The sequence below is a fragment of the Alnus glutinosa genome, chromosome 12 (assembly GCF_958979055.1).
Source record: "Alnus glutinosa chromosome 12, dhAlnGlut1.1, whole genome shotgun sequence".
Lineage (NCBI taxonomy): Eukaryota > Viridiplantae > Streptophyta > Magnoliopsida > Fagales > Betulaceae > Alnus > Alnus glutinosa.
This window is the reverse complement of record NC_084897.1, coordinates 22,782,448-22,805,388: the sequence shown is the minus strand read 5'-3', so window position 1 is coordinate 22,805,388 and position 22,941 is coordinate 22,782,448. Positions and strand designations below refer to the sequence as shown.

Here is a 22,941-nt window from a genome sequence, read left to right as displayed (position 1 = left end):
CAAGTCAGACTTAACCAAGATTATATTCACTCAAATTCACTTTATTCCATTAATGTATATCTTTCCTGGAAGTTATAATAGTATCAGAGAAGCAGAAGTACCTGCTAAAGCATTCCCAACTTCTGGAACTGAAGAGATAGCACTGATCAAGAAGAAGACTGATGAACCAAAGTATGCAACGAAGAATAAGAGAATTAGATATTCAAAGAATGGCTCCCTATCTCTTGCTGTTGATAGCCCAGCTAAAAAGTAAACACAGAGACTATATGCCAGAGCCTGCAAGAATCACTGTATGCCTGAGTTATTTGATAACAATGGCTATTTGTATAGGGGATAAGTGATTGAGAAGATTACTTCTATGAGGGTCTGTGGGAGATTGACGATGGAATGTGCAACAACATATGAAGAAGCTCTGAAGAATCTCTGGGCCCTATGCTTGTAAAAGATTGGCCTTTGTAGCATGTAGATGGGAAGCTGTACAAGATTTAGGAGCAAAATGCTCATGGTGGATACAAACCCAAGGGCCCTTATTGAATTCATTTTTTGTTGGTTGTATTGACCACCAAGTTTGTATAAAAGGGTTCCTGCAAACATTCCTAGCACAATTGCCTGCAAAGTTTACAATGGATTAGTGTTTTACTAAGTATGGCATACTTAATGAAACAAAGTTATGGGTTTTCTGGTTATGTAGACATGGCTTTTCTAGACTATCAATAACCTGAAATTTTGACATGTCAGATAATTTTCATGATCTTAATGAGCTGGGAAAGGTATGAAGATATGGTAGTATTGACCTGGAATAGCCTTAATTTGATTATGGCGTGAAGCCTTTTGGTGATCTTGATTTGCCTGTAGGTCAGAGTCTTGGTGGAATGCCACCATGTTTGTACAAAGGGCCTTTGGAACTGCTTCCACTGAGCTTGGTACTCATCCTCCTAAATAACAGATAACCACTGTAAGTACAGATCATGCAGTCGATCTTTTGTTTCTCACTTTGGTTTCAAGGCCTGCATTTTTTTTTATTACTTTTGAAAAGCAATAAACTGATCATCTTGTTAGTTCTCTGTTCTTTGTTGGTTTGAACCAGTTTGTATGTACCTTCTCTTTGTAGCGCTCAACTTGGAAACGAATGTGACCTTGTGCCTGCTTCAATACAGAGTATGCATGTGAGGCACGTTTGTGCTGAATTTTTTGGGGTCCCACTGATAGGTATAGCATTTCTTCATTGTTCATAGACATTGCTGTGATCATGTCCCCAACCTGAACTCTTGCCGTGCTCTCAATACCCCCTGAGTGCCCTACTTTGGTAGAGAGCTTGGACACCACCAATTCTGCAATCATGTAACCAATAATTAATTGTTGGAAGAAGCTGCTTCAGTTACCAATTCTTGAACAGTTTCCAGTTGTATGTTTCAGAGCTTACTCTGACAGGTTACTGATATTCTCATGGAATGATTTGTTTACCTGGCTCTCTTCTTGGCTGTATATCAACCGCACAATGGGATGGCGTATTAAGGGACATTCCAAGCCCATGCTCACTTTCCACCCAGTAGGTGTGCTTCGCATCATCTCCGTTAACAATTCTCATTATATCCTTGTATTGATCTGAAGCCCTGTAGCACTCTACTAGCTCTTCTAGTGTCAAGGGAGTTGCTCCTGGTACCATATACTGAGAACCATCTCCAGCTACAATATCTTCAAGAAACTCACTGGACTCCACATATGATGGCTTTACATACCTGAATAATTATCAAGTGTTGTTGCTTTTCAATGTTATGTTGAATGCAATTACTTATGAAAAAGTGTGTGCACATATTAGCTTATTGTTTTGGATGCAACTATTACTATAACATTGTATACTAACCCAAGTTTGGCAAAGTAAGGAATGGCATCTTGACGAAGGCCTTGGAAAAAGACTTGCCCATAACTAAGCAATATGATTCTATCAAACAGATCAAACACTTCCTGAGAAAGTCGAGTTAGTGACATGATTGCAGAAGATTGCTGAATCCTGCTAATGGTTCTTATGGTGTCCACTAGGTCATATGTAGCTGCAAGATCAGACCCAGAAAATGGTTGGTCATAAATCATAACAGAGTATGTTCCAAGTGCTAACTCAGCTGTTGTAAGTTTCTGGCGATCAATGTCGGATGTTTCCTCTCCCACAAGCTTGTTTTCTATCTGCTTCAAGTTTAAGATTTCTAACACATATTCCAAAAATGGATCCTGTCCCTCCACAAGTGCATGTGCAAAGAATTTTCACATCTGAGGAGTGAAGTTCTCTGGCCGAAGCCCTTGAGTGCAATCCCTTGCAAACTCAAGTGTCTCTCGAACTGTTAAAAATGGAATGTGTCTGCAATTTTACAAGTAAAAGTAAGTGAATTTGCTAATCTATATAATCTTGATTTCATTATCATATTGATGTAGATTTATATGCACATTAGTAGGGATCTATGTTAGTGTGTTACTACATTCACAGAGCCCAAAGATTTCCAATCATAGGCATCTGAAAATTATGGAGTCAAATGAGTTCTCCACAAGTTTATTCATGGTTGCTCTGACAAATTATTTAAGTTTGTCTTGTTTAGTTAATACTTGTTGTTGAAATGCCAGTATAATATGCATGTTCTGGTAATTGGGTCAATGTGTGCTTACATATTTAGCTGGTTGCTGATATATGCAATGAGTCTACTAAGATAAATATCAGAGGCATTTTTGTCGTTGTACATGACAAGACCTTCCAGGGTTGAGTCGCTATTTCCATCGATTCTCCCTGCCAGAATTTCCAGGAGAGTGCTCTTACCGCTGCCTGTAAGATTTAATTAATGGATTATTTCAATAGTGAAGGAGTGTCTAATCATGTAAGAAATGTTGTACTGCAACTCTGCAAGTAAAAAGAAGAAAAAAGGAAACACTGTGGCACCATGAAATCAAGCTAATATTCATTGGAAATTTTATTGTGGGAAACTTAAAGAACTTCAAATAATCGTTTTTTTGGGATTCATAAGATTTTTCTTGCCCTATTTTCTTCTGAGTAATTAGGATATGATATATGTTAAAGCAAGTAGAACTGCAGTGAAAATTATAGTTTTGGAGTATATAAACACATTAAATATTACCTTTGAAACGAATATGTAGTAAATTGTAGTTTTGGATTATTGTTTGTTTGTGAGTAGAAAAGTTGTGTATATTATTAGCTGTGGGAAGTTTAAGGATTCAATTACAAAGAGATATAACAAGAATTTCATTCCTATAATGAATATATAGTGTTGTTGACTGCTTAAATTACCATTTATCTTAAAAGCTTAAGTTAATATGAAATTGTGGACGTAAGCTCTAAATTAATATTCTAACACTTCATTTCACGTGTATCCAACACGTATAATATTTAATTGAAATGGAAGGTGAATGACAGAGACAAAGTTTGAATTCAAAATTTCTATTGTGATATCATATTAAATCACTACTTATCCTAAAAGCAAACGGTAGACTTATCTTCAAATTTTATTTTTTTTTGTCCTAATTATTTCATTTTAAAAAGTACTTGTGTCACTACCTGGAGGCCCTAGTAGGAGGGTCATAGACCCAGGCATGATGTACCCATCCACTCCACTCAGAATCTGCAACCATTTTGAATTCTTTCTTTGAAGAAGATTCTTCAAAGGCCCAACAAAACAGTCCACCAGTTTGTTTCCAAATGTCTCATATCCATTGTTGGAGATCTCAATCTTCCTTGTGTACTTTATGCCTGAAAACCTGACTACCTGCAAAAAAAAAATAAAAAAATGCCAATATTCCCATTGAAGCCATATATATCATATATAACTGGTTCATACTTTTTGATGTATCTAGTCTTTCTTCTGGGCCAGGTTTATGGATATAGTCGACCCTTGAAAAGGATAGATGTATTTAAAAAAAAAAAAAAAAAAAAAAAGATAGAAGAAAAGAAAAGAAAAGAAAAGGATAGATGGTCGGCAAACCAATGTAATATTCACTAAACTTTAGTTTAATGTATAATCAAATGCAAACAAAGTTCAAATAGATATAGCAACTATCTCAATCAGAAACTAATTAAAAAGATGCTCCGGCCAAGCCATAGCAAATAATATCTCATTTGCCGTGGGATGACTTCATGTTTATTTATACATATATATTTGTTATAATATTAAGACTGACAATTTTTTATATGTCCCGCGAACCCGACACGAACCTAACAAGTTAGGGTTAAAGGATTTGACCTGTTTAATTAAATGGGTCGTGTAAAGTTAACATATATATACAATCTTATATCATGTTTCAATATGACTGGAACTTGATGCGTGAACACGAATTTCTAACCCTAATATTAAGGATAATTAAGCTACCTGCTGCGGAATTGGGGGAGTGATTTTTGCCATGTCACGTAGATAACTAACAAAACCATCCCTCAGCATGTACTCCATCCCCAAGAGCTCCTCTCTCTTCTTCCTAACCCCATCAACTGCTTCTGCTTCTTCCTCTGGCTCTTCAATCTCAGTACCCTCTCTTTCAAATGCCTTGCCAACCTCATCTTGCAGCCCGTGCCTTTTCAAGCTCTTGTACATCCTCAGTGCGACATGCCTAGCCGTCTCCGGCGAGGCATTCTCTAACTTATGTCGAACCTCGGGCGATACCCCACCAAAGGTTTCAGGCATCTCGGCCGGAGTTGTTGGTGTCACGGGTGTCAACGGCGTCGTCGTGCCTGGAACTCCCAATATTATAGTGCCATCACTTTTCATAGAGTATTGCTCACTGTAGATTGAAGATGGTCTAGGAGAATGCATCCCGCTAAGCTCAATATCATCACAAACCAACCACGTGAAATCTGAAGAAGTACTCAAAGAATTGTTTGCCATTTTCTTTTGAAGCTTAGAGAATTTGGAGGAGGATATGCTTGTCGGTGATTAAGAGACTGTACTGTTATATATATATATATATATAGGCAGTGCTATCATGGTTTATATGTAGACCATGTCGACCTTCCTAAAAAAAAAAACATGCTGCTTTTAAATTATTCATTCATTCAATACGTAACTCATGTGGTTAGGGAGAAAAAGTAAACCAGAAGTAGCTAGGTCAATTCTGAAAGGGGGACTGTGAAACGCCACGTGGAGTAAGGAAGATCTAATAAGGACAAGGATAAGTGGACAGGCAACAATTATCTCATATGGTGGTTAATTAGGCTGCATTTTCCCTGTTATGATCGATAAATATTATATAATCAACATAGTGTAAGCATGTATATGAATTAAATCTAAGGTTTTAGTCTCTGTTTTGAATACTTTCTGTGTGATAAAGTATTGTATTAACTTACTAATCTAATATTCTAATACTTAACTCCAGCTATTTGGTTTAATTAATTATAAACATGCATTTGAGTTCACATGGTTAAAATTGCTTTGACATAATTAGGGGGTGTAGCATTAATATATAATTGGGCGTGGCATTACTTTGACAAGGTAAACCTACGGTCGTTAAAATATTGCGAAGGTTCATATACCGATCTGACGGTCAGAATTATAAATTTACACTAGAGTAGCATTTGTAATTTAGGGTGGGCAACCAAGCAAATCTTGTAACTTTTGATTAATTTTTAGGGTTAAATGCCTTTAACCCTCGTGTGGTAAGGCATAATATCAGACGGCTACTTCGATTTTAAAAAGTATCGTAAGTAGTACGTACTTGTCTTGAGCCTAAAAATGAAGATTGTTTTTCTGTCCAATATTTTAACAACATGCCACGTCAAATCAAAAAGCAACCGACACATGTCTCATATACCTTATTAATATTATTTACATGAAAAAAATAAAAAAAATTATATATATATATATATATATATATATATATATATATATATATATATATATATATATATATATATATATATATAGGGTAGCTATGGCCAGCCACCCCAGCCACCTTAAGGGTGGCTCGTCAAACAACCCCAAGGGGGCACTTCCCACTGCTGGGGGTGGCTATTGGTGGGCGTGCCCCCTTGGGGTATCTTCTTCTTCTTCTTTCTTTTTTTCTTTTTTCTTTATTTTCCTTTTTTTTTTTTTTTTTTATAAAAAAAAAATTTAATTTTAAATAATATTAATAAGCCATATAGTATAGATGTTATTAGAGTTGTATTCGAGCTGAGCCAAGTATTGAATGTTTAAATTTGGCTCATTTAATTTTATTTTGAATACAAGTCGAACTTGAACTTATCATTGAACTAAATATTTTGTTAAAGCTTGGCTCATTTAATTTTATTTCGAACACGCATTGAGCTCGAGCTTATTACGAACTTCTCAATTAACTTATTCATTTCTTATATGAAGTAAATATCATGATTGTTTATCTTTTACTTGTAAATCCACACTATTCATTAGTTAATTAATTTTTGATAAAATTTTATCATTTAAGTTAATTAAATAAATTGACTCTTTCATCTTAACTAATTTAATTTTGAGTTTATATGTATGTATATAAATTTATCATGCACATGCACATACACAAACACGCGCGCACACACACATATCCATATATACATACTTACAAACACATTCATGTGTATATATACATACTTACAAACACATTCATGTACACATAAATATCTAAAACTAAACTCACAACAACAATAATTCAAGTTATATCTATCATATTATGAAGATAATTTCCTTTTACTTAAGATGTTCTTATTACAAAATTAAAGTAATAGCAATTTTTTTTTTCAATTTTTTTTTTTTAAAAAAATGAAGTTATATGAGTTTATACAAGCTTAACTAAACCGAGCCGAATTTATATGAATATGTCTCGTTTAATATTCGAACATATTATTGTGTTCATGAACAACTTATTTATTATTCGAATTGGAACCAAATTAAGTTTAGAGTGTGTTTGGGATTGCGATTTCGTAGAGAAAAAGTGTGATTTTAAACCAAATCGCAGAAAATGAACCGTTTGAAAACTTCGTTTTAAGAAAATTGCGATTTGAAAACACAGAAAAATGCTTATTCAAATCGCAGGCAATTGAGTATTTTTTTGAAAACTCAATATTTTAAAAAACTAACTTGGGATTTTAAAGGACAAACTGCGATTTTGCCAAACGCTTAACTGCGTTTTTAAAAATCACTTTTTAAAATCGCACATTTTAAAATCGATATTTTTGAAATCGCAAACCCAAATGGACCCTTAATCGAACCAAGTTCACGAGTAGTTGAGCTCATTTTACACCCATAGATGTCACGTTTTGAAAGGCACTGACGGGGTCACCATAGATTTTACAGGTAGAACATGGGCGAAAGTACCATCTCCGTTTATTTATTTATTTCTAATTGAATAAGAACAATGGTTACAAGGAAAGATCATTTTCATTTCTGATCCAACAGAAAGAAAAAATTAGCGATCTTAATAATGAAAAAGGGGTAAGCTCTCCAACAGTAGACTAAAACCAAATTAAAACAACACTGAGATAATAAAAAAGTTTAGAAAATAGGTTAAACAAATTATCATGTCCTGTCAATGGGCTGCATAAAGCAGTTTGAATGTATACAAGTACCACTTCCAATACATTTTGAAATTAAACTAAATATTTAATGATGGACCTTATCACAAATACCAAAAAAAAGTAATTAACCCTAATTTTTAAGTGGGTAATGTATACGCCTATGCGAAAGACGAGTAATTCTATAAATTCCTTTTACATCTCTTTAATAATAATGTGATTTTTAAAATTATCTTTAAACTTATGATTAATCATTATTAATTTTGACCAAATAATAATTCTAAAAACAATCTTATTTTGAGATGTACACAAACCAAACAAAGACCCATGCTTAGGATTCGAGGCCCAGCCCATGCATAGGATTCGAGGGATCCTAATCCCATAAAAGACAATTATGTCGTGTTTAATGATACGTGGTAAAAAAGATATGTCGTTCGGATTCCGGCAATAAACGACGTGACGTATAGTACTGTCAAGACTCATCAAATTGTGAGAGTGAGAGTGAGAGAGAGAGAGAGAGAGAGAATGCCGTTGGGGAAGTACTACTGCGACTACTGCGACAAGCAGTTCCAAGACACCGCATATGCTCGGAAACGCCATCTCCAGGGTCTCCACCACCTTAGAGCCAAGGCTCTCTGGTTCGATTCGCTCAAGCTCCAAGGTCTCCGTTTTTTTATTTTTGTTCCTTTTCTTTTCCTCTGCTATCTTACCAACCAAACATCAATATATTCCGACCCTTTATATATGATGCTAAGTTGTTTTTGATTGCAGATGTGAACCAGGCTTATACCGAGGGATTTGGAAAAGGGGTCTGCAACCGGTTTGTCAAGACGGTATCGTCTTCAAAATCTCTATCGAATTGCAATTTTCTTTGATTACCCAAGTTGTTTTATTTGATATTGAATATTGCTTGAACTTGAAGTATGAAATTGGAATATCTTTTGCGTTTCCTTTGATCACTCGTGTAATTTTATTGGGTAATGGGTAATGACTAATGACTAATGGGCTGGAGGCAGAGATTTAACTTAGCTTTTGGTTTGGAAATTTGAGCGTATTTTGTTGGGAAAAATTAAATTTAGGCGTTAGGTTTTCATTGTTAAAGGATAGAAATCCTTTGTGATAAATGTTGATTTGTATTCCCTAAATCAAGGCATTTAGATGATTTGATTATCGTAAATTAATGGATTTGTTAACTCTAATCTAAGGGATAAGTTTGTATTTGAAATTATTCAAATCACATGTAAAGCTTTATAAATAGAGCCTTGTACTCAGATCAAATATTAAGGAAAGATGTAGCCTGCAAGACTTTAAGCCTTTAACTTGTGGATGTAGGTCATAGGTCAAACCACCTTAATCTCCGAGTCTTCCTCTCTTTCCGTTATCTGTTTATTTTATTATCAGATTCTATATGGTATCAGAGCTATAGGCTAACGCCAATTTTTTCGATTTTGTGGAATTTCAATTTTATATTATTTTTATTTTTCTTTTAGCTTCTCATCGTTTTGTCTCTGATCTTCACATATATCAGAGAACAAAATGGTCTATGAGAGTCCACTTTTTTTTGGGGGGGCCCTACTGTGATTCAGTCTCCTCTTGCTTCTATTGCAAAAGGAAGAAAAAAAAAAGGTTAGTTGTTTGTGTGGTGATGCAAGGCGTGAGGAAAAAAAAAAAATTTAGTTGTTTGTGACTTTGTGTGGTGATGCGGCATGAGGAAAAACAAAAAAAGTTTGTGTTTCAAGGAGTGAAAAAAAAAATGAAAGAAGAAGAAACCAAAAGAAAAGAAAAAACCTGATGACAAAAAAAGAAGAAGAAGTCCAAGAGGCATATGTGTGGCCATGTAGCCCATTTCAGGCTCATAGTTAGCCCAGTTCCGGCCAAAAGAAGTCGATGTCCAAATTTCGGCCAAAGTAGCCGATGCTGGCCAAAAATTCATGTGATTTCAATTTCAACAATTAGGTTCTTGGGTTTTTCTTTGATTTCAAATAGGTCTCTCCGTCAACTTATTGTCAAATTAATTAACAGTATGTCACATCAAACCAATTAATTAATGTCACGTGGCTCTCGTTCGGCACGTCATGTGCCACGTGGCACAATTAATTTAAATTACAAAAATATCCTAAATAAGAAATTAAAAAAAAATTATTCTATTGCTATTGGTCCTAAATTGTCCTCTATCATTAGGCATGGTGAGTGGTACTGGCCTAATGCCCAGTCTGATAGCTTGGTGGAGATTCAAAGTTGTTTGCATGAAGTTGGAATTGGAGATGTAGATGTTCCTGTCTGGAAATCCAGAAATGGTATATTCTCATGTTCTGAAACTTGGGGCAGTTTAAGGGTGAAATATCCAACTGTGGATTGGTACAATACAGTCTGGTTCCCTTTAGCAATTCCGAGGCACTCCTTCATTCTTTGGTTGGCTTTTAGAGATGCTCTAACCACCAAGGAAAAGATGTGCATGTGGGGCTTTAATGGCTCTAGTGCTGTTTGTTCTGTCATGGTTGTTTGGAGAACAAAGAGCACCTTTTCTTTAGGTGTAGCTTCAGCCGTAGAATTTGGCGCGCTCTTATGCATATTTGCTGTGTTGTTAACCTTCCAGTTGATTGGGATAGTGTTGTGAGTTGGTTTCAAGAGGAAGTTTGTGGGAAAAGCTTATTTTCTGTTATTTGTAAGCTTCGCTTTGGGGCTACTGTGTATCACATATGGAGACATAGGAATGATCTCCTTCATGGAAACATTCCTCGGTCTGAAGAAGGCATTATTGCTCAGATTAAGTGGCAGGTGCGGGCTAGACTCTTGGCTAAAGGGCCAGTGAAGATTGTGGGGAGAAATCTTGGGATTGTTCATTCCTGGAATCTGCAGAATTTGATTCGGCAGTGACTGGTTTTGGCTACTGCTTCTGTAGTGCAGATTGTTTTCTGCTTGATGCAGTTTGAGTTTTTGTGTAGCTTGTGATTCATTTTGTTGTAGATTGCTTTGTTTAGTTGGTTAGCTTCTTGTTGTTCTTTTCGGGGGGCTTGTCCCTGATTAGAATTTTGAATCCAGTTTTTTACTGGAGTGAATTGACTCTTGGTGTTTGGTTATAAAGGTTTTAATTCACCCAAAAAAAATTAAAAAAAAAATTAAATACATGGGTTCCTAAATGGTTGTTTGGTTCCTTTACTTAAGCTATTTTTAGATTAATGAAGAGATTGTTGATTATTGTTGAACCAAAAAAGTGGAGGCTGGCTCCCTCGAGGAAGCCCTCTTCTCATTTTGTTTCCCTTGTTTCTTTCTAATTTAGCAGAGGCGTTACAAAGGAGGATTTTGCATTAGCTTTTTGTATGGGAATATTTTGGCTTGGATTAACTTGTTCTTTTCTTATTTATTTACTTTATTGGGCATGATGGGGTGAAGGGGTTTTGCCAGTATGGAGATTCTTGCAAATATTTTCATCCGAAGAACAACTTACCAAATGTGAATGCTCAAGGTGTATCAGGTAAATTTTGTCCCTACTCCATTCTTCTTTCTTTAATTCCTTTCTCTTAGTTTTGGACTGCCTACTTTCTAATTTCCTGTTATATTATGGGCTAAACCAAACCTGATTGGCTGATTAGTACTTCAACTTTTGTGTGTTATGAAGCTCTTATTTCTAAAAAGGGCTTAGCATAATTTGAAACAATATATGGATTAATGATGGCATTTATGTTTAATTTTGGGAAACGAGATATCTAACTTTTCCAACATTCACCAACAGGCCTCGTGGATAACAATCAGTCACCAAGTACCCCAGGAAATCAATTATTTGGAGGAGGCACTTTGTCCGGTAACTATAGATTACATGTTTGTTTAGACTTGGACTGTTTGTTGATAGTTGCAGTTTTGTTATGATAATTTGGATGAATTAGATTTTTTTGTTGTTAGTAATTTTATGTGGTATGGAAACTATATAAGGCTTACTGCTTTTCAGTCTCTTAGGCATGGGGCTTTGTTCTTGAATATCACTATTGTAGTCAATAGTATAGCATGTGTGTATCAGATGATATTCTCTATTAGCTGTGATAGCATTGATATATATGTTTTATGTTGAACTAATTTTTTAATTCTTGTAGCTCTATTTTCTATGTTTATACCTAATGCTTACTTTTTCTCGTTGTGATTCTCAGGGGATGTGTTACTAGATAGTATTGGAATGTCGTGGGGCAATCTACCTCCATCACTAAAGCCTCCTCCAGAAGGTGGATATCAGCCTCTTCCCTTTGTGGATTGGGGATAGGTTACTTTGCTTGTCCCCCTTTATTATTGTGCCAGTAATGTGAATCCTTCTATGTTTTCTAGCACCTTAATTTGATGTTGTTGGTATTGTTACATTGTACATTGAGATACATCATGCAGCTTGTGTATATTATTCTTGAATGGAACATGCTGCTTATTTTATCATCTTTTAAGGAAAAAGAAGTATTCTCCTTTGGGCATGTCATTCGTTGCTTGAGTAATTTTTTTCGGATCCAGTGGATTGCCTATGACTTGGTTTAGGCTACTTCCTGCACCTTTTTCATTGAAGTGCTTCCAGCGAATTTGCATATTTTATTCTTTGCAGTGCCAGGCAATTAGATATGGTAATTTGGAGAAGGAAAAAAAGGTACATTTGTATATGAATAAATTAGTGTGCTATGAACGTGATAATTCAGGCTGCAGAAATTATAGTTATACATGGTCGTATTCTGCATAATTTCGATTGAAGGCTTCCTTTTGGTTAACTCTTGTTGACTTTTACCCTATGGATGCTTCTTTGCTCTGTTTCCTTGCTTTGTCTTGCTCCTTAAACACTTCCCAATTTTGCTTCTAAGAGGTCCATGTAATGTATGTTATCACTCTATACGTGAGGGGGAGAGTTGTGCTTCATCACCACAAAGAAGACACAGGCAAGGCTGGCAAACATCATGCACATTGCAGACAAAATTAGTATGTCTGTATCTATCCTCTCATGGCTCAAGCTTCTCAAAGTAGCCAACCTATCCCACACATAAGAACCATCTGGGAATCGTGGGCACCTACACTCTGCTCCACACCCCTTTGTATCACAGTAGAAACTGATTGAGGTCATTGCATGCATTGCATACTGGAATGGGTTGCTCCAATACATCCATTTGTAGAACTCTATGTTAGAGAGCACGACCACTATACCAGAAGCTGAAATCCACATTGACGAGAAAATTGACACGGCAAATGCAGCTATTGTTGGCATTGGTGCTAGGAAAGTGATCATCATTCCAAAATAGGTTAGGCATAGTGTGAACAGCAAAAGCACCGTCCAGTATGTCATGAATTCTAAAGGGGATTGTGTCCCAATACCTGCCATGCCATTCCCAATTCCTACAACTGCAAGTATTGCTATGAAAAAGTAAGGAATCTCACCCACAGCCCATGATAGTGGATAAAGTATTGGAAGATACATCCCAGCCCGTTTTTCTCGGAAGTAGACCAACCTATCTGTGCCAATCTGGGTTATGACATTGTTTGCTGAGATCACTCCTATGAGCATAACTTGCATGTATATGTATAGTGTACGTGAGGTAGCACCATATATGTCCTTGTATTCAATCTGAAAATAGAGGGAGCCCATCAGGAGACCAAGCATCACGCACCCTGTAAGCCTACCGTACGTATATCGAACATTCCTCCAAAAGAATCGTTGTGTTCTTAGCAGTACCAAAATGGCTTGCCGTGAATATGGAGCTGGATAAGTAGAAGATAGATAATCTCGTCCTCTATCCTCAATTGTCTTCTTTATGCTGCAAATCACTTCATTATTAATTTCTTGCAAAGAGCTGGCCTGGTAGATTTCTGAAAATTTTTCATGAGTGCCCCTCTTTTTTATTCCTAGGCCAAGAGCATCCATGATAAATCTAGCTGTAGTCTCTTTTCCTGAATAATGAGGGGCCTTTGGGATTGATTGGAAATAATCTAGTAAGGATTTGCAGTTAGATCCCACCGGACCGAAATACACTTGATGCCCTTCCCCTGTTAGAATAAGAGCCAGGTCAAAGAATGATAGTGTGCGTGCACTAGGGTGTGTTAGAGTGGCAATAATGATGCGACCTGAATTTGACACTTGAGAGAGAATATGGAGTATGGTCAACATTCCTGTAGTATCAAGGCCAGAAATTGGTTCTTCAAGGAGGAGAATACTTGGGTTAGCAGCCAGCTCAACTGCAATGGTTAACTTTTTGGCTAGTTCAAATGTTTTTCCAGTGGCATCACGAAGAGAACCTACGAGTTCATTGGAGTAGGGTAGTAGACCAAGTTGGTTGAGGACCAACTCAACATGAATGCGGCGGCTTGTGGGGCTAATCTCTTGGCTAAGACGTAGTGCAGCACTGAATTGAAGGGATTCCCGGACAGAGAGGTAAGGTTGGTGGACATCCAGCTCCTCAACATAGCCTATTACTCTGGAGAAGGCAGCACCTATACGCAAACCATTTGCCTGGAGGTTACCGCTTACAGGTACCCTCCCTGCCAGGCATTTTAGGAGTGCGCCCATACTTGTTTTATTACCACCTAATAAGGCTAGCATGGTCTTGGGTCTTGCATAGCCTGTGATGTTGTTGAAGACTGTTGTCCTTTCTTTCCTGCCCTCATCATACCTGATGCATGAATAAATTGTGAAGAAGTATCTCATTATGATCAAACCTCCAATCTTATTTACAAACAATGGGGGATTTTTCCCCCTGTACTTATATGGCTATTGTTATTACTGTCTCTCTTTTTTTCCTTTTTAATGTTCTTTTTATCATGTTGCAAGTTTTCGTAGGGCCATTATAACAACTCCAGGTAATTGTATAATAGTTGTTTGGGGAAAATTTGGGGACTGGGAAACCAAGTTAGGCTGGGAGTGGGGAACAAACCTTGTGAGTGACAAATCCTCGAATAGTAGAGTCACATCCTTTGATGGAATGTCTAACCCAGCCCTCTCCAGGTCAATTGGGAACTCCTCAGTCCATTTCTTGATGCTGCCATTTTCTTTTGTTATGTTACAGGGTGAACTTAAATGTTGTGTCCTAGAATAACTAAAATCCCCAGAATTATAAGAATGTTTATTGTTGCTGTTGAATGAATGAAATTCACATTTGCTGTCTTCCTTATAATTACTAATTATAGCGGTCTTTTTGAGTTGGGGCAGTGATTGGCTCATCCCCATGAATTCTATTTTCTTAAGTCCCAGTAATGTTAATATTAAGGTAATTGCTGTCCACCCCATTAGAATGGCATAAGGTAGCCATGGCATCTTAACATCTTGAGAGAGCTCGTAGAAGACCAGGTAGGCTTTTCCAACTGTCATTGATGGGAATTTGTCACAAAAAGAAAGTTGGCCAACGTAGTTGGAACATAGGTCTCTGTAACCCTCATGAAATTGGATCCTGCAAAATGAGACATTAGCCCAATGAAGAGGGTTCACGTAGGTGAGCCACTTCCAGTAGGTTGGGATGTTGGATGGATAGATTGCAAAGCCACTGAAGAGTAGGAAGACTGAGATAAGTAGACCTGCAAGAAGTACGTGAAACTAACATTGAGTTTTGCACTTGCTGCAGTAGTAGCAACCAGAAGCAACATTGACTTAAAAAAGAAGTATGAAGTGCTCTTTATCTATGTGAGATTCATGAAATTGTTATAATAACATATTATGAGGGAGCATTTCAATTGATACTGAGAATTACAAAGGGAACCTATGATTTGGATGTTCAAATGGTAAATTCTAAGGATACCTCAGTGTACCAGATAGCTGCCTATTCATACAACTGGTCTCAGAACACCTGCAATGCACATGCATGATGTGGTACAATAGGACCTTCCATTTAGAAATCCAAATAGTCTGGTGTTAATACTCTTGAATCACAAAAAAACATGCTGTCTTTTAAACCAGTATTATACTCCAATTCGTTTTTATTCCCCTCAAAGGTAAATCATTCTTGGAAGTTATCATAGTACAGAGAAGCAGAAGTACCTGCTAAAGCACTCCCAATTTCTGGAAAAGAAGCGACAGCACTGATCAAGAAGAAGACTGAGGAACCGAAATATGCAACTAAGAATAAGAGAAATAGATACTCAAAGAATGGTCCCCTGTTTCCTGCTGTTGATAGCCCAGCTAGAAAGTAAACACAGAGAGTATATGCCAGAGCCTGCAAGAATCACTGTTTGCCTAAGTTATTTGACATCAATGCTTATTTCTATAGGGGAAAAGTGATTGAGAAGAATACTTCTAGAAGGGTCTGTGGGAGATTGACTATGGAATGAGCGACAATGTATGAAGAAGGTCTGAAGAATCTCTGGGACCTGTGCTTGTAAAAAATTGGCCTTTGTAGCATGCAGAGGGGAAGCTGTACTTGATTCAAGAGCAGAATGCTCATGGTGGATACAAACCCAAGGGACCTTACTGAATTCATTTGCTGTTGGTCATACTGACCACCAAGTTTGTAGAACAGTGTTCCCGCAAATATTCCCAGAACAATTGCCTGTAAAGTTCAAAAGGGTGATTGGTGTTGGCATCACATTCTTAATGAAACAAAGATTAGGGTTTTCCTTCCAGATTAGTTCTATAGACATGGCTTTTCTAGATGGAAAATAACTTGGAATTTTGACATGTCAGCTGATTCTTATGATCCGCATGAGCAGGGAAAGCTGCAGAGATATGTTAGTATTGAAGGTTCCCTGCAGAGATATGTTAGTATTGACCTGCAATAGCCTTAATTTGATTATAGCTTGAAGCCTTTTGGTGATCTTGATTTGCCTGTAGGTCAGAGTCTTGGTTGAATGCCACCATGTCTGTACAAAGGGCCTTTGGAACTGCTTCCACTGAGCTTGGTACTCTTCATCCTAAATAACAGATAAACCATGTAAGTACAAATCAAACAATCTTATCTTTTTTGTTTCTCACATTGGATTCAGTGCCTGCATTACTTTGTTGCTCATCATCCTAAATAATAGATAAACACTTTGTAAATACAAATCAGACAGTCTTGTCTTTTGTTTCTCACATGCAATTTTTATCCAAAAAAACCAATAAGCTCGTCATCCTCTAGCTCTTTGTTCTTCCTTGTTGGTATGAAAGGTTTTTATGTACCTTCTCTCTGTTGCGCTCAACTTGGAGATGAACATGAGCTCGTGCCTGCTTCAACACAGAGTATGCATGTGAGGCACGTTTGTGCTGAATCTTTTGGGGTCCAATTGATAGGTATAGCATTTCTTCATTGCTCACAGAAATTGCTGTGATCATGTCCCCAATCTGAACTCTTCCCGTGCTCTCAATCCCCCCTGGTTTCCCTACTTTTGTAGAGAGCTTGGACACCATCAATGCTGCAAAATGTGAGCAATTATTAATTGTTGGAGAAAGCTACTTCAGTTAAGAATTCTTGAACCATTTCCAGCTGTATATACAGAGCTTATTCTGACAGGTTATGGATATTCTTATGGAATGATTTGTTTACCAGTCTCTCTTCTCTGCTGTGCATCGACCGTGCAATGGTCTTTGGATGGCGTTTTAAGCGACAACCCGATCCCAGGCTCGCTTTCCACCCAGTAGGTGTGCTTTGCGTAGTCTCCATTAACAACTCTCATTACATCTTTGTAGTGGTCTGAAGCCCTATAGCACTCTAGTAGCTCTTCTAGTGTCAAGAGAGTTGCTCCTGGAGCAATATACCGCAAACTATCTCCCGCTACAATGTCTTCAAGAAATTCATTGGACTCCACATGCGATGGCTTAATGTACCTGAATATTTAACAAGTGTTGCTGCCTTTCAATGGTGTCTTGAAGGTTGTTATTTATGAAGAAGTTTATATACTGACCCGAGTTTCGCAAAGTAAGGAATGGCATCTTGGCGAGGGCCTTGGAAAAGAACATGCCCATCACTGAGTAATATAATTCTATCGAAAAGATCAAACACTTCCTGAGAGAGTCGGGTCAGTGACATGATTGCAGAAGATTGCTGAATCCTGCAAATGGTTCTTATGGTGTCCACAAGGTCATATGTAGCTGCTAGATCAGACCCGGAAAATGGTTGGTCATAAATCATGACAGAGAATGTTCCAAGCGCTAACTCAGCTGTTGTGAGCTTCTGGCGATCAATGTCAGATATTGCCTCTCCAACGAGCTTGTTTTCTATCTGCTTCAAGTTTAAGATTTCTAACACATATTCTAGAAATGGATCCTGTCCCTCCACAAGAGCATGTGCAAAGAATTTTCTCATCTCTGGAGTGAAGTTCTCTGGCCGAAGCCGTTGAGTGCAGTCTCTAGCAAACTCAAGTGTCTCTCGAACTGTTAAAAATGGAAGGTGTCTGCATTTTTACGAGAGAAAGGGAATAAGCTAACCTCTAATATTTAATTTCCTTATCATGTTGATTGTAAATTTGTGTGCCCATAAGTAGGGATCGATGTTATTACATTCAGTTAGATCTCATGAATTATTTGGCCAGTCATTTTAATTAAATTTTTAGTAATACTAGTTGTTAACCTTTTATCAAATCAGTACATAAGGTTTAAGATTGATCAAATTACTCTTTTAAGTTATGCTCCGTTATCAAATCGCTTCCCATTGATAGCATGTGTGGGTGGGGGGAGCCCTCCCACACCCTCACTAGCAGAGGGGACCTGGGTAGGTCATGACCCACGCCTTCTACCAGCTTGAATGGGTGCGTTGCCCACCCACCAACACGGGAGAAGGGTGAGGTTGCTCCACTTCCTACTAGTGGAGGGCGTGAGTTGCAGCCCACTTACACACACCGCCCGTGGGTGGGGCGACCCCTGCCTCCTCTATCAACAGGTGGAGGTGTGGTGGGGCAACCCCACCCCCTCCTCTTTTGGTGGGTGAGAGGGCGGTTGATGGCTACCACTCATATGGACCTCTACAATATATTTTTTTCATATTAAAATGCCCATGTAGTATGATAGATATGTGCTCGTTTCTATAATTGGGTTATTGTGTACTTACCTATTAAGCTGGTTGCTAATATATGCAATGAGTCTACTAAGACAAATATGGGAGGCATATTTGTCGTTGTACATGACAACACCCTCCAGGGTTGAGTTTTTATTTCTGTTGGCTCTCCCTGCCAGAATTTCTAGAAGAGTGCTTTTACCGCTGCCTGTAAGATTTAATTAATGGGATTATTTTGATAGCAAATGAATGTCCAATAATATAAGAACAGTTGTACATCCAGTGAATAAAGATAGAAGAAAATAATGTACCACCATGAATTCAAGCAAATATGCATTAGAAAAAATGAAAAAAAAAATAAATAAATAAATAAAGCAAAATTTTAGACAAAAAATCTGAAAAAAAAAATGAAAAACAAAAATACTGAAGAAAGAAAAGGTCATTCTTGAGAATTTTTAGCTCTTTTTTTTTTTTCATTTTTTTCTATTTTTATTTATTTTTCATTTATTATTATTATTATTTTGCTTTTTTGTTTTTCCTGGATTCTTTTATCTCATGAAAGGGTATTTTGTCATTTGGGCGCGAAAATGGGACATTGTAACCCCTTTAGGCCTTTAGTAGTTAAACAAAATACAAAATACGTTACAAAAATTAAAAGTTTGGGGAGTATTACAAATTTAATGGTAGTTGGGGAAGGTAAAATGTTGTTTTCTCAAAAGAATACATATGATGAGATTATGATCTCAATTTTGTACATTTTGGTGTCCTGTTCACCACATAGTCTTAATTTCTTTTAGTATTTCGATTTCATGGCTCATAATTTTGGTTCTTAATTATGAAACTGACCTGGAGGCCCTAGTAGGAGGGTCATAGATCCAGGCATGATATACCCATCCACTCCCCTCAGAATCTGCATCCATTTTGATTTCTTTCTTTGAAGAAGAGTCTTCAGGGGCCCAACAAAACAGGCCACTAGTTTTTTTCCAAATGTTTCATATCCATTGTTGGAGATCTCAAACTTCCTTGTGAACTTTATGCCTGAAAACCTGACTACCTGCAAAAGAAAAAGTATGCCAATATTCCCATTGAAGCTTACATTATAACTGGGCACAGATGTATTTAGGTTAAGTTTATCGCATTAAGGATTAGAGTTTAACATTAGTGGGTGGCTTGGTGGCTCCACCCCTCTAATTGGAGTGGCTCGTAGCCGCCCCTTAAAAGAGGGAGTGACTCTATCCCCTCTGACCGAAGAGGAGGTGACTTCACCCGTTAAGTCGTACGTGGGTAGTTAGGCTAGGTCACCTAGCTTGGCACTTTTTTAGTTTTTTTTTTTTTTTAGGGACATAATTGTATTCTTACCGTTATTTTTATTATCTATTTGACAAAAAGACTGGCAAGTGTCTTAAACTTAGAATGAGCCTAAATTGTATTCTTACCATTTGGATTTGTATGTGAGTTCCTCATATGTGTCCCACATATTTAATAATGATTTTCAAAAGTGGGAGAACACTCTTAAAAAATAGGATCTCCAAGATAAAATGAGCAAAAATACAAGAAGTCCTAGCTTGATTTCCCTCAATTAAAAATAACTAAACCCCACACAAAAGTTATATTTTGGATGAGTTTCAAATTTATCATCTCTTTTCGACTAAAATCTCTTAGCATTCATCTCATATATACCGAGGGGCGGAACCACCCCTAGTCTTGTGGGGTTTCGGGCCACCAAAAAATTTTAGGATTGTCACAAAAATTTCATTGTTTATTCTAAAATTTAGGTATTTTTATGAAATGGAACCCTCAAAATTTATGTTTTTTCCCAAAAAAATTATTTTTTTAAGTTTTGCCCGCCCTCTCTTAAAATTCTAGTTCCGACCCTATATAATATAATTATATATCACTATATCAAGACCATTGGTAGAATGCCATATATCACAATATCAAGACCGTTGGTATATAATATATATTATGAAGTTCTTGGTGAATTTTAACATTTTATATTTTGGTTGAGAGCAGGGGTTTGAAAAGGATATGGGTTTAATTCCATTATCATAAGAGTAATGATATTTACACAACACACTTTGGAATCCATATGGTATATTTGATGTGGAATCCAATGAATAAATGTAACTCATATAATCCTGTTTAGACTTTCAAGGATATGCATGTCCCGTGTCTTTTGAATAATTCTATACGTCATATCCATGTTACTCTTGTATCCCTTTAAAAATGATATGATTTTTAAAATTACTATTTGATTTATGATAGATCATTGTTAGATTTTGATCAAATGGTGATTTTAAAAATCACATCAGTTTTGGAGGGACGCAAGAATGATAAAAAAATGACGTCTAGAATTACTCGTGTCTTTTACACCGTATGTCAACCCTTAGATGCATTTTACCATTTTGTCCCATCTAAGGTTGCATTCTTCATTAACTTATCTTGTTTCACTCTCTAGTATATTGAAGTAGCTGATTTATTTTTATCTTCCCTTTAATAGTTTTTAATTGGCCGATCATTTTTATTCTTTATTTATTTATTTTTTATTTTTTTTAAAAAACAATTATGAGACCAAGAGCTATAGATCAAGAAAAGTAAAAAGCAAAAAACCAAAGAAACAAATAGATCAAACTAACACAGGCTACAATCTTTTAGTTGAAGTAATTGTTGAAAAGAAACAGCCTGAAAAAAGAAACTGTTAGGGTTTGAATGCATACGGGTTAATAGCTAATTAGATTGACCATCTTTGTAATCTTCTATACTATATGATTATTATAATTAATTTTGTTTGATGTCTTCTATCTAATTGTGGGCAAGAAACATTACTCTTTGTCATATTCTTTTGTTTTTAGTAGTTTTTCATATCAGTTACTTAAAAGAAAAAACAAAAGAAAAGTCACTTAAAATATACTACGTCAACTAACATGAAATGGGTGTGATAAATAGATGTAAATAGTATCGTTACTCTTGTTAGAAACATACTTTCCCTAGCCAATAAAGTGCTGACAATTTTAATAGTGCAAAGCTCACATAATCCTCTACCGAGTGCACAGGCTAGAATAATCATCAAAAGAAACTGGCTTAAAATTTTCTCAATGTCGGATATTATTTAGGGCCCGTTTGAGTTTGCGATTTCAAAATGTGTGATTTAAAAGTAGCAATTTTAAAATGTGCGATTTAAAAAATTGATTTTTAAAAACGCAGTTAAGCGTTTGGTAAATCGCAGTTTGACATTTAAAATCGCAAGTTTTAGCCTTTAAAATTCTGTGTTTTCAAAAAAGTACCACTTTGCCTGTGATTTGAAAAAAACAACTTCTGCCTTTTCAAATTACAATTTTTAAAAAATACAATTTCCAAACGATTCATTTTTTGTGATTTAATTTAAAATCGCAATTTATACTTACAAAATTCCAATCTCAAACACAACCTTTTAGGCCTACAAAAATAAGGACATATAGTTAAGCTACCTGCTGAGGAACTGGGGGTGTGATTCTTGCCATGTCACGAAGATAACTAACAAAACCATCCCTCAGAATGTACTCCATCCCCAAGAGCTCCTCATTCTTCTTCCCATCCCCATCGACTTCCTCTCCCTTTACCTCTTCAATCTCAGCAGCCTCTCTTCCAAATGCCTTGCCAGCCTCATCTCGGAGCCAATGCCTTTTCAAGCTCTCGTAGATCCTTAGTGCAGCATGCCTAGTCGTCGCCGGATATACATTCTCTATCTTATATTGATTTTCCGGTGATAACACATCAAAAGTTTCAGACATGTTAGTTGGAGTTGTCGCCGGTGCCACCGGGGCCGTAGTGCTTGCATTCTCTATCTCATATTGAATCTCCGGTGATAACCCACATGAGATTTCAGGCATCTTGGTTGGAGTTGTCGTCGAAGTTGCTGGGGACGTCATAGTTCTTACATTCTCTATCTGATATTGAATCTCCGGTGATAACCCAGTAGAAGTTTCAGACATCTTGACTGGAGTTGTTGTTGGTGTCACCGGAGCTGTAGTGTATGCACTTTCTATTTGATATTGAATTTCCGGTGAAAACCCACCAGAAATATCAGGCATCTTAACTAGAGTTGTCGGTGTCACCGGAGCTGTAGTATATACATTTTCTATTTGATATTGAATTTCCGGCGAAAACCCACCAGAAATATCAGACATCTTAACTGGAGTTATCAGATAATGCTATCAATTTTCGTAAAATGTTCACTATAAATTGAAGATGATTTAGGAGATCGATTGCTTTCAACTAAGCTCAATATCATCACGAAGGGTCACCATGTGAAGTTTGGCAAACTCCAAAGATTGTCTGTCATTTTCTTTTGTACAGTAGAGGCATCTCAGTTTAGAGAATTCCTAGAGGAGGAAGCAAATTTTGTACTCTTGAAATGATATTTTACTTAGTACGTTTAATTTTAATAACTTTTTACTAAAACGCTTTGGTCAATGGGATATTTATCTCAATTAATGAGATATTTCAAGTCTTTTTGAATAAATCAGAGGATTATGAATTTTATCTTGA

General features: G+C 36.6%; 3 protein-coding genes across 5 annotated transcripts; 1 reads left to right on the top strand and 2 right to left on the bottom strand.

Moving 5' to 3' along the window:
- Nucleotides 1-734: 734 nt before the first annotated feature.
- LOC133852676 (pleiotropic drug resistance protein 1-like) lies at nt 735-4,895 on the bottom strand. The gene is made up of 8 exons (XM_062289440.1): nt 4,365-4,895; nt 3,557-3,764; nt 2,656-2,809; nt 2,335-2,353; nt 1,865-2,181; nt 1,465-1,739; nt 1,099-1,331; nt 735-935 (listed from the first exon to the last, which is right to left on the bottom strand). The coding sequence occupies exons 1-8, from the start codon at nt 4,872-4,874 to the stop codon at nt 735-737; spliced, it is 1,917 nt and encodes a 638-aa protein (XP_062145424.1). The 5' UTR covers nt 4,875-4,895.
- A 3,087-nt stretch (nt 4,896-7,982) lies between these two features.
- LOC133851324 (zinc finger CCCH domain-containing protein 3) lies at nt 7,983-11,958 on the top strand. Of its 2 annotated transcripts, none has more exons than XM_062287680.1 (5): nt 7,983-8,168; nt 8,279-8,340; nt 10,913-10,982; nt 11,241-11,309; nt 11,650-11,958. In XM_062287680.1, exons 1-5 carry the CDS (start codon nt 8,033-8,035, stop codon nt 11,757-11,759), a joined length of 447 nt encoding a protein of 148 aa, XP_062143664.1. In that variant the 5' UTR covers nt 7,983-8,032; the 3' UTR covers nt 11,760-11,958. The 2 variants fall into 2 exon arrangements, with proteins under 2 accessions (XP_062143664.1, XP_062143663.1); XM_062287679.1 differs by having other exon boundaries at nt 7,992-8,168; nt 10,901-10,982.
- Nucleotides 11,959-12,083: 125 nt separating this feature from the next.
- Nucleotides 12,084-22,613, bottom strand: LOC133851323 (pleiotropic drug resistance protein 1-like). Of its 2 annotated transcripts, XM_062287676.1 has the most exons (11): nt 21,882-22,613; nt 19,261-19,468; nt 18,469-18,622; nt 17,327-17,815; nt 16,969-17,249; nt 16,605-16,837; nt 16,217-16,357; nt 15,742-15,996; nt 15,489-15,663; nt 14,392-15,028; nt 12,084-14,130 (listed from the first exon to the last, which is right to left on the bottom strand). In XM_062287676.1, the coding sequence occupies exons 1-11, from the start codon at nt 22,578-22,580 to the stop codon at nt 12,360-12,362; spliced, it is 5,043 nt and encodes a 1,680-aa protein (XP_062143660.1). In that variant the 5' UTR covers nt 22,581-22,613; the 3' UTR covers nt 12,084-12,359. The 2 variants fall into 2 exon arrangements, with proteins under 2 accessions (XP_062143660.1, XP_062143662.1); XM_062287678.1 differs by lacking the exons at nt 18,469-18,622; nt 21,882-22,613 and having other exon boundaries at nt 19,261-19,467.
- Between the last annotated feature and the right edge of the window lie 328 nt (nt 22,614-22,941).

Bases quoted from the DNA above. Each gene is read 5' to 3' on its own strand.
- LOC133852676 (XM_062289440.1), bottom strand. From the start codon at position 4,874: ATGGCAAACAATTCTTTGAGTACTTCTTCAGATTTCACGTGGTTGGTT. The intron at 1,740-1,864 runs GTTAGTATACAA...ATAATTATTCAG, and splicing joins CCTTACTTTGCCAAACTTGG to GTATGTAAAGCCATCATATG. The intron at 936-1,098 runs GTACATACAAAC...TCTGTTATTTAG, and splicing joins TTGAGCGCTACAAAGAGAAG to GAGGATGAGTACCAAGCTCA.
- LOC133851324 (XM_062287679.1), top strand. From the start codon at position 8,033: ATGCCGTTGGGGAAGTACTACTGCGACTACTGCGACAAGCAGTTCCAA. The intron at 8,341-10,900 runs GTATCGTCTTCA...GATGGGGTGAAG, and splicing joins GCAACCGGTTTGTCAAGACG to GGGTTTTGCCAGTATGGAGA. The intron at 11,310-11,649 runs GTAACTATAGAT...TGTGATTCTCAG, and splicing joins TGGAGGAGGCACTTTGTCCG to GGGATGTGTTACTAGATAGT.
- LOC133851323 (XM_062287676.1), bottom strand. From the start codon at position 22,580: ATGTCTGATATTTCTGGTGGGTTTTCGCCGGAAATTCAATATCAAATA. The intron at 16,838-16,968 runs GTAAACAAATCA...CACATTTTGCAG, and splicing joins ACAGCAGAGAAGAGAGACTG to CATTGATGGTGTCCAAGCTC. The intron at 15,029-15,488 runs GTACTTCTGCTT...TACTTCTTGCAG, and splicing joins AATTGGGAGTGCTTTAGCAG to GTCTACTTATCTCAGTCTTC.